Raw genomic sequence first — 10,975 nt, 5'->3', positions numbered from 1 at the left:
CTAACATACCCTTTTTGAAATGAACAAGTCCTTTTCATGGGAGGTTACTCCAGATTTTCCACTGGTTTCTCTTAGGTCATGTGACAAGGACCAGTTCATGCACAATGTCAAAATGGTGGCAATTTTCAGCGTGACCTACTAACTTTTTCTTTGCAAAAAATCATGAATGCGAGCGCCGAATTGAGTAAAGATTCGGAAAGAAGAAAGCTGCAGGAAGATATTGAAAGGCTACAAAATGTTATTGGTGACGATGACTTCAATTCAGACGAAGATAGTGATAACGATAACTTGCAGATTGATATCACAACAGAACACGGGGAAGGTTGCAAATTTATTATATTTCGACTATGACATCGTTTTTGTTGCATGTGCTTTGATTGTTACACTTGATTTAATCAAATAGTTGTATTGTCTTTTAAAATATGTCTAACATTTGTATAAATATTGTAGTATTTTTTAAATTATCTCCCTTGGATAACATTTTCAATTAGAATTGAGTTGTCTCCCTTTTCCCGAATTGTCATTTTTTAATGAAATTTTATTTTTAGAGGTTAAGGCATATATTCACACTCTAGAATCATGAAAATAGGGGTTGATTCTTATCCAGTAAAAATAACCTAACATAAACAAATAAATTGCAAGAAAGAAATATGTCATTTTTTATTGATTCTATTCGAATTACAAAGAGAAAGTATATTTATTTAAATGGCCATGTAAACAGGATTTTCTCTGGGGGGAAGGTTTTTCTTTAGCCTCCACATGAGCCAAAAAATATTTTGTTGCTAGTACTACTACTGCCAGCAGAAATTATGTGTAAAATGTTAAAGTGCAATCTGTGTATTGGATGGCAAATTATGACTATGTCTCATTATTGTATTGGGTGAGAAAAGGTTGCTTAAGTGCCTAACTAAAATTAGAGTTCTTAACAATTGATATGTAACAGGAGAGCATGAATTACTTTTCAAAAGAGTTATCAAGTAAACCAAGATTCTAGTAAAAATAAGAAATGCAATCCAGGGATAACGAATAGACAGGAAAAAGAGACACACAAAACAAAGTATATGAAATAACCAAAATAACACAAAGAAACAAAAGTGAATGAGCAACTCCGACTCCAGTAAAAACTGGAAGCATTGACCAGGTGCACTGTAAGGTAATCGTCCTCAGCATTCTCATGGTGCAGATTGATACACCATAAGGGTTCATGATAACGACCCTAAAACTTCTGAAGTGATAACTTCCTGTTCTAGAACCGTAATTGTAAGAAGTCTGGTATGAAAAAAATAGTTTGCATAGGCACAGCAAGCACTTGCATAGCATATGAGTTGTGAAATGAAAACTCCAGGTGCTTGAGGGATGTTGCCACAGATGAAAGGAAAATTGATAATAAGGAATGAAAAATCATCAATCTCTAAATCTAGATCAAGATCACAGTGTCTGTAGTGTCCTTTATCTCAAGTTCTTCGTAGTAGATGCGACGTATAAAATCCTCGAAGCTAGGATTGTTTAATGATTACTTGTCATCTATATAGCAGCAATGACTGAGATCCAGTGATAAAATAAACCTTTGAGCCACTGAAGATCAAACTGTCAACTCGTCAGTCATGATGACAAAAAAATAAATGTAAAATGTTTAACCAAGTCAAATAACTGGTTGGCTGTCCTGCCGAACTTACTTAGAGCTAGGTAGAGACCCAAATATTTCCAGTTGGTTCAATATCTACAAATGTAAATTAAAGATAGTGTAAACTTACTATTTTCGCTATTTTCTCAATTGACAGAAAACTGCAAAAAATAGTACACACTAAATTTGTTTTTAACTATTTAACACTAATAATATGTTTGAAACTGCAAATATGTTCACTTGACAGGATCCTCAAAAATTTACATGTTTACAGTATTTATTGTATAGGTGACCATGATTTCAAACCGGGTTGATAGGTGAATGGCAAACAAATATATTTTTAATTTAGGCCTAAATAAATATGTCAGATGTACATGAACAAACAACGATTCAAGATTTTATAAAAAAAAAATGTTATACATGTACATGTAACAAGTTAATTAAATTAACCAAATGATTTATTCTCAAGTGGAATCAGTATTGCCATCCAAGGGGTCTAGTGTTCAATCTTCAGGTGTGGGAGGTATAATTTCATGAGGTGAATCATTTGTCTCTGGCTACACTTTTTCTCAATTTTTAATACACATGATGTAGCAGGAAGGCCTACCTTTGTTATGTATAGATATATAAATTCGTAGTTAATTTGAATTGCAGAAGGATTTTATCTGGGCTTAAGAATCATTGTAAATCATATCATGTTCATTCATTGCCAATATTTGAAATTGACTTACATGTAATTTTTTTTTCTGGGAAATGAAGATTCATCAAGCAGAATACCAAGTCAAGCTGGATCCATTGTTCCTGTAAGTTAAAAGTGAAGTCTTAAAAACAGACATAATTTTTTTTTGTATCATGACATTTACAGTTTATTTGTCTATTATTACATTTTGTACTTTATAAATCATCATTTGAACAGTTGTATTTCTGACACACATGTATTTTGTGATGCATATATTGCAGGCTTTTTATTACAAATGATATTGCACGGCTGTCTATTAAAACATAAAGCAAACTGGTTATGCAATAAAACCATTATTGCAGCTATTATAGGCCAGCCTTGGTCAGTATATCTTTTCAGAGTACATTGTACCATAAAACAAAATATTGCATACATTGACTTGCCATATTTGTATAATATTGCACAGAAGAGTTAAATTGATTTTTATTTCAGAAGTTATTAGCAAAAATCACTGCACTTTTTGTTTAAAAAGACAATAACGTTTCAACTAAGACTGTCCTGTTAAAAATAAAAACAATGATTTATTACAATGTAATCTATATTTCTAGGAAGTTGTAGCAATTGATGACAGGGACACAGAAGAAATTGTTATCAACTTAAATGAGAATGTCCCTATTGATCCTGACACGTGTCTTGCCTTAAATAAAGCCTATCAGGAGGTCCTTCTTGATACACTCAGATCTATTGAAATGGCGTTGATAGAAAATAGGGAAAAACAGGTAAATTATTATTGTTTTCTCAAGAATTTTACAATGTGTACAAAATACACATATGACATACGTGTGCATTCAAACTTACTTTGTGTAACCTTCCAAGAGAGAGCAGTATTATGAGCACTTGAGATAGTATGGCTTTATATGTAGTACTGTAAACGACGAAATTTGATTCCCAACGGAAAGGATTATTTACTTTAAATTATATGACAGCATCATTGAAACCACGAATTCAAGAATCCATGATCTTGTGCGTTTTCCCTTAACCACAAAAACTGATACCCACAAATATAAGTACTTTCACAGTATACAAGTTAATTTTACATTCATGCAGGGGTATCTTAAATATGGTTTTTGAATTTCAAAAACACATTGGCTGAATACAGTTAGTTTCTAGTATGAGGAATGCAGAATGTTACAGTAAAAAGTGAACTGTTATAACTGCCTTAGAAAAATTAAAAGTAAGAAAAAGTTATCAAATCACCCTGACCTGCTCACTTTTCCTTAATTGTCATGAAAGTTGTTTTATGTACATTTATATTATGTACATTTTAAGTCTTATTTGCAAATAGGAGAAAAGCAAATACATTACTACATTGTTTTCCTGTTAGAATACAGCTATGGTATTTTTTCAGATGAAAATCTATGAATAAACAATATATTCTGTTATTTGTTGAATTTATAAATTAAGTGTCAGTCCCTGTAAGAATCAGGCAGTTGATGAAATATGGTATGAAAAAAAACATCATTTTGTGTGCCATCAGAATCAAGGAAAACAGACAAGATTTTCCCTATCATGCTGTAGCATTGAGTTACCGATTCATTGAAATGCACTGAAAACGAATATTTCAAGGGCAGATAACTCTGTCAAAAACCTCCTTTTTCTAAGATCATATTGAAAAATTTCTGAGCAAAGCCAGTGATGCAGAGTTCAAATAATGGTCTTTTCAAATAGAGAAAGTATCCTTGATTGATATTACATTGTCAGATCGGTGGGTTTTGGACATGCAAGTTTCTAATTTTTCCTATTTTGCCTGATTCTTACAAATACTTAAATACACTTAAATTGCACAGTTCAACCTGTCTATACTGAACCTTGAAAGTTTATAAAGCAGTCATGTCCTAAAATTCCTTTTATGTATGTGTATAAAGTTAAATAAACCTTTAAATCCATACCTGCTAACCTTTGGAACAGTTATTTTGGGAGATTCTACCCCATTGACACTGTCTCATGTGGGAGATTTTTATGTAAAAGCAGATTTTTTGGGTAAAAAATCCATTATTTATATTTTCAGAGAAAATATAGTATTTTTAACCATAAAACCTCCCTCAAATGTTACATTTATATGTAGGAGATTCTGAATTGTTCATTGATATAGTAGGAGTCTCCCGTCTATTGCGGGAGAGTTAACAGGTATGCCTATTGTTCTAAAACACTGATTATAGTGTAGAAAGTTCTTAGTTTAAACAGATACCAATGCTTTAATGTGTTGTAATGATAGAACAATACACTCTTTTTTGTCTTTTAGAGCCAGTTACAGGAATGTTTAGATGATCCTAAGAAGGAGAAAACGGGAGAAGGAAGATCCAGGAGAACCATTACCAGCTATCACAAACCTTTCTTCATGGATACTTCAGGAGAAGTTAGTATCCTTAGTTAATTGTAATTTGTGTTTTTGTGTATGTCTAAGTGCAAAATTTCTCTTTAGTTTGATCAGAAGTCTTGCAATCATAGTGTATGTAGTCATAAAGTCACAAGTGGTTCTCTTTTTAAAGCAACTGAAATTGATTTTTTTTAGTCAAAGCAACCTTTAAGCAATACTAGAAAAGCATATGGAACTATTGTTACTATACAAGTAGTAGTGTTTTATCAAATGTTCCCAGTGTACTCAATTTCGATAATTCACTCTGTGAAATAAATTCGGTAATTTTACTCTTGGACTTTCTCCTGCCAAAATGTCACAACTTTGATATAAATCCCCCAATCACAATATTTAAAATTCTTGTTGAAAATATCGATAAAATATGACGAAAATCTATATGATAAATAGGATAATTAGTTGGTTATTGTGAATAACCAAAATATGATCACTCGTGCCAAAAACGCTTGAAGATTTCACTCATTCGTGGAACAAGTTTGGCTTAGTCGTTAAATGTAGGCATTCTGCAGTACTTGTGATGATATTTTGGTTATTCACTTTTTCCAGTTTCTATTATTATTGTTGCTTGAATAATGCTTCATGTTTGCTTTCATGTTTGTTTTTTTTAATAAAAAAAAAATGGTTTTCATATACATGTACAGTATAACTTTAATAGGCAATCATTTACTTCTAGATGGCTCCTAATAATATGGATGTTCAGCTCAAGATAAGAACTGGAGAAATTCATCAAACTCAGAAACCGCAGACTGCCTGTATGTTTTCTTAAGCATAAGTATATATTATTGAAATGTAATTTTATCTGAAAAAAGGAACCATATAGCAGGTTATAATTAAGGCGCTCAATTTAGTTATTACAGTTTGTTCAAAAACTGCAACATCCAAATATTGGTAAATATCTTCTAAAGGTAAAAAAATAGCATCACAAAGTAACAAATAGTCAATTTTTTGGGACCAAATCTATCACATATGTATTCATGTTAGACAAATAATGTTGGTTACCTCTCTTTTAAGAAAAAAAACCCATTAAAATATAATGTAGATATCTCTCAATGTTGTAATTTGATCTCTACATGATGTATACCCAAGAGGATACCTATTGAATACTGTAAGTTTATCTGATAAAGGAATGATATACTACATCATTCAAATATTGGTAACAAATTTCTTCTCAAGGTTAAAAAAAAACATTACATTTGCACCCAACAAAGAAACAAATGGTCAAACCTTTTGATACAGAATCTACTCCGTGTAATTCAAAATAGATTTGGGTTACCTCCCTTTTTGAACTCAGAATTTAAATATCTCTCAATGATGAAATATGGTCATCATGTATATAACCATGATGTTTACCCAGATAATTCCTTTTTATTTTTTTTTTATTTAAGGGAGAAATAAAATGAAGACTGATTTGAAAGAAGCTGTTTATTTAGACTCACTTGGTCAGCAAACAAGACACTTGATTAACAGGTTTGTTGGTGTATTTCATGGATTTGAAACAGTTAAAATGTGAGCCCAAGAATATGCATTAGTAAACCAAATGGCAGGACAAAATTAATATCTTCTCCCCTTCATCACTTTTTGTCATATCGGACAATTGCATGTAATTGTTGATTGTGTTAGGGCAAGCTAATAATTATTTTGCAGAGTTCGAAAAAAATGATTGGTAAATAACTTCTCCTCAAGTTTTAGTCCCACAATGTGGGGATATGTCTCATATTTTTTTAAGAATGCCAAGGGTTAATTTTGTCATTCTGGCATTCTGGTATCAGGGTCAAATCTAGATATCAATGATATGGAAAAGTTTTAGTGAATTCTTTTGAAAAATAACAATACTGACATTTTAGTGTATGTAATCTATTACAAATACTTCTCCTTGTCAATGGCAAATAGGAGAAGTGAATGCAAACAAGAAGTTTTTGCTTATTTCTCCCTCTAGATTAGGTCCTGCAGTATTATTTACATTTACAGGAAGGAGATTTATTATGAGAAGTTATCAGCTATGAGTATGGAGAGTAATGGTGAAGAGTATACCAAGTTGATGGACAAAATTGAAGACATTGATAAAGAAGTAGACAGAATTCAGTTAGTTGACACATTTTGTTCAACCATAGCAAAACTGGAACTTTTGTTGTTTATTTAATGAAATATAACCACATTTTCTGATTGTAGCTAGAAAAGATAATCTGACATACCAAAACTAGAAAATTTCACAAACATGTAGCAAAACTACAACTACATGTAGCACATTCCCAAATTTATCCAGGATTGATGTACACAATGGCTGAGAATTAAGTACAGGCTTATCTAGGAATCATGCAAATAATAAAAGTCCTTTAGAGAATCACATTTATGATTAAAAAAAATAAGAAGAATTATAATTAAGGTTAGGAAAGTAATGACTTTTTGTAATTTTTTTAAAAGTTGAAATCTATTGAAAACTATATACCGTCAGTTTTTTTGCTGCAGATAACTATGTAACCACTCAATTTTTTTCCCCTTTCAACATTTATTTTGTTGGTTCTCAAATCATTAAGTGCATATTACCTGGAATTGATAATACACTGAAATTTATGAGAGTTATACCCCTTTAAACTCTGGAATAGGAGGTATGAACCTTTTTGTAGACAAAATCAACCTTTATTTATGAAGAAAGTTGACAATACATATGTATCTTTCATTGTCTGCATGATCCTTAGGTGGAACTTAAATTTCTAATACATTTTTCATTTTTTATGATGATTTTGTTTATATACCCCACCATGCTTGGTGGCAATGTATTATGTGGTACCCTCTGAAAAGTTCAATGTCTGTCCATCCCTAGTTTTCTGGATGATATCTTCAGAACAGATCAATGAATTTTTTTTTAAAATTTGCACATTACTGTAAAATAGAGGTTTGGTTCAATTTTCCGCAAAACCAAAAAAGGTGATTTTCTAGTTATTTAATCCATTTTGAACATTTTGCCATCCCCTTTTTTATCATTATGTGGCTGGGTATCACTTCCATTATTGCCCTATTTTTTGACAGATCTAGTATGGTAAACTGCTGTTCACCTGTCTGATAGCAGATATGTAAATCAAGAACTTTAAGGATTTCTAATTGTTCTATAATAATGTATGACTAGACTGCTATTTCTCCTGTCGTTTTATTTTAATTCAGAGTCATTGGTAATTAAATAACACTGTATCATGAGAATTAGTTCATCCATTTATTTTTCAAGTAACATTATTAATGCATGGTATAGGTCTACCAGTGAATTAGCTGATTTGCCAAACAATAAAAATTGATACTACTGTTTCAATATTGATATATCATACAGTAAAATATAATTTTGGATATACATTTTTTGATATAATTATTTTAGAAATTTACCAAAAGAAGAAGTGTTAGCACTTGCTGATATGGACAAGGTAGATTGGATGAAGATATCAAAAACTGTGGTGGGTATATTGGAAAGTCAACTCTTAATTTTTAAGTGTACATGCTCATTTATGTACTATTAGTCTTGAATAACAGAAACAAAATTTCTGTCAGCTATTTTAAACAATGAACTTCTGTTACATTGCAGATAATGCATAAATATTCTTTGTTGTACCTACCTACCTGTTAACCATTGGAACTGTTTATATGGGAGTTATTGGCCCTGTAACTTTTTTATGTAAAAATTCAACCACAGAAAACATAGTAATTTTAACCAAAAACCTCCCGCAAATCTTACATTTATATGTGGGAGATTCTAAATTTTTCATTGATTTATTGGGAGTCTACCCCATAATGTGGGAGGGTTGACAGGTGTAGACTATTGTTGATCCTTGTAAATCATGAAACAGACTTTTTTACTTGAACTGGCAATGTGAAAGGTGGAAAATCAACATTACTAAAGATATTATAGGATAATTAGTTTAAATAATATTTTATTTTCAAAAGTGCACAAATAATACAATTATACAATATAAATACTGGGATTCGTAAAGAAGAAGAACTTATATAAATCCGTCTCTCTTTAAAAAAAAATGACAAAATTAGAAACATAGTATAAGAAGCTGGTATAGTATAATTTTCAATACCCGTTACATGTTTCTTCTGTGATTTGCCCGTTACTCAGAAGTCAGTTCGAGCGAAAAATGTTATCAACTCATTTTTTTTATAATTGTGGTCTCACATGTAGCTGTGAAATATGTAAGTGTTTTGAAAATAAGGTAAATTAAATTAAAGTTTCAATATCTAAATCAACATAAAAATAATTGTTTATGAACCAAATCTCCCTGCTTCTATGATAAATCTTTGTACAACTTTAAAAATATGTTCGTTTTCCTCATCACTGATGAGTTCACTACCTGGTAATAATGTTTGTATTTTATATCTTGGTAGGGAAGAAATGGTTTGTGTCCTGATGAGACTATAATTATGACATTTTAGCAGATAGGATATAGGATAATTGGTTATAGGAAATTGTCAGCGAACAGAAAAAAATGTGATAAATACTGACTATTAGGCAATTTGTTTTTGGTACTGGCTTTATCACGGGTATCTCAGGCCAAGTCGTTAGGATGTACCTGAGATTCCTGTGAGAAAGCCAGTATCAAAAACTAATTTCCTAATATTCTGTTTATTGGTAATTTATAGGTAACATTTTATTTTTGTTTTTTTGTATGTTAAAAAAATACAAAAGTCAAAATTTTGACCTTGGAATAGAATACTATCAAATGACCTATTTTGTCAGGATTAGGCAACAGCATTCAACTCCACTGTGATGCTACGATTTTTTTGTGGTTTTAAACTGACTTGTTATTTTTTGTATCAGGGCTAGCACACTGTAACAAGCATTTTCAATATGTGTACATCAAAGGAAAATGTCACAAATATATTTTGATTCTAATAGGACAACAAAGGTACTTTTTTACATTTTCTTGACCTATTACGGTAACCTTAGACCTGCCATATTTGTCCATATTTGGCTGTACAATTTACGCTACGTCAGTTGAAATGGTCGCAAGTGAAACTTTGTATTTTTTATAATGAAGGAAAGGGCGAATTAAGTAGAAAGTTGTTAGATATGGCATTATAAGGTGACAATGTTCACACACGGACAGGTACGATGTTTCATTCTTTGGCGATTGTTATTGTTTGGTTTCATACATAATGGCGCACCTGGCGAAAGCAACCGAGTATGTGTGCAAGTGATTTTTATGGAATTTTATATAACTTTTCTAAAACAAAACATTTAATATTTTCATTAAATATGATTTTGATCTTCATTTACGCTACTGAAATGAATGAAAATAGCTGATACACATCGGAATGTTACGTGTGTTTGTTTACATGATTGAGGTGGACAGTAATTTACACACACACAAGCCACGCCCAGTAAGTTGTGTGCTGCTCATATAGCAATCAAAAATGGATCACAGTTTTTTCTCAAAGCCTGTTAAGGACGTCATATTAGAATGATGCTTTGTTTCCTACAAAACTTCCAAAAATTGACTTCACTACTTGGTTCACTGTACTTATACATGTAGGTAGGTACACTAAGGTGTCAAAAAAGGTGAAGTACATGTATTTTAAATACCATATTCTTGGTTTCAGTTGAACAATTTGCGAGACCCAACTGAGTGTGAACTTTATTGGAGAAATATTCTGAATCCTGCCATCAACAGAGGAGAATTTTCAAAAGCAGAGAAGGAGAAATTACAGTCGTTAGCTAAGAAACATGGACAAAAAAACTGGCCAGAAATAGCTAAAGAACTTGGGGTAATGAAATAAAAAAAAAACTGGCCAGAAATAGCTAAAGGACTTGGGGTAATGAAATAAAAAAAAAACTGGCCTGAAATAGCTTAAGAACTTTGGGTAATGAAATAAATAAAAATGGCCAGCAATAGCTAAAGAACTTTGGGTAATGATATAATAAAAAAAAATGGCCAGAAATAGCTAAAGAACTTGGGGTAATGATATTATGTTACTGTGAAATCATAAATACAGTATAACAGTACTGTATGGTATTTGGTATACTGGTATGAATATAAAGTAACTTAAATAAAATTTAATATATCATTGATTAAAAATGTACTTTTAATGGTCTTACAATAAATTTCTTTTAAACAGCTCCTTTAGCATATATGTATGAATCATTTCCTAATTAGCTACTCATTATAACATCAGTTTCCCTTAAGTCCATTTACAAGGAATTGTAATGACTTGTAGTTTTATGTCATTGTGAAACAGTTCAGCAGGGATTCAT

At 31.3% G+C, this 10,975-nt stretch overlaps 1 protein-coding gene across 1 annotated transcript in view; it reads left to right on the top strand.

Moving 5' to 3' along the window:
- The first annotated feature begins 76 nt into the window (after window positions 1–76).
- Window positions 77–10,975, top strand: part of LOC148612963 (uncharacterized) — a 30,737-nt gene continuing 19,838 nt past the window's right edge. Inside the window, exons 1-9 of the mRNA XM_088594895.1 lie at window positions 77–322; window positions 2,384–2,427; window positions 2,912–3,082; window positions 4,606–4,719; window positions 5,411–5,489; window positions 6,123–6,204; window positions 6,706–6,819; window positions 8,102–8,177; window positions 10,324–10,488. Of these exons, the coding sequence (XP_088451021.1) occupies window positions 163–322; window positions 2,384–2,427; window positions 2,912–3,082; window positions 4,606–4,719; window positions 5,411–5,489; window positions 6,123–6,204; window positions 6,706–6,819; window positions 8,102–8,177; window positions 10,324–10,488 (1,005 nt within the window). The 5' untranslated portion in view covers window positions 77–162. The remainder of the gene's footprint in view (window positions 323–2,383; window positions 2,428–2,911; window positions 3,083–4,605; window positions 4,720–5,410; window positions 5,490–6,122; window positions 6,205–6,705; window positions 6,820–8,101; window positions 8,178–10,323; window positions 10,489–10,975) is intronic.

This window comes from Perna viridis, chromosome 7, assembly GCF_037379345.1.
Source record: "Perna viridis isolate PV_CMFRI_1.1 ecotype Kerala chromosome 7, ASM3737934v1, whole genome shotgun sequence".
NCBI classification, from domain to species: domain Eukaryota; kingdom Metazoa; phylum Mollusca; class Bivalvia; order Mytilida; family Mytilidae; genus Perna; species Perna viridis.
This window is presented reverse-complemented; position numbering and strand designations above follow the sequence as displayed.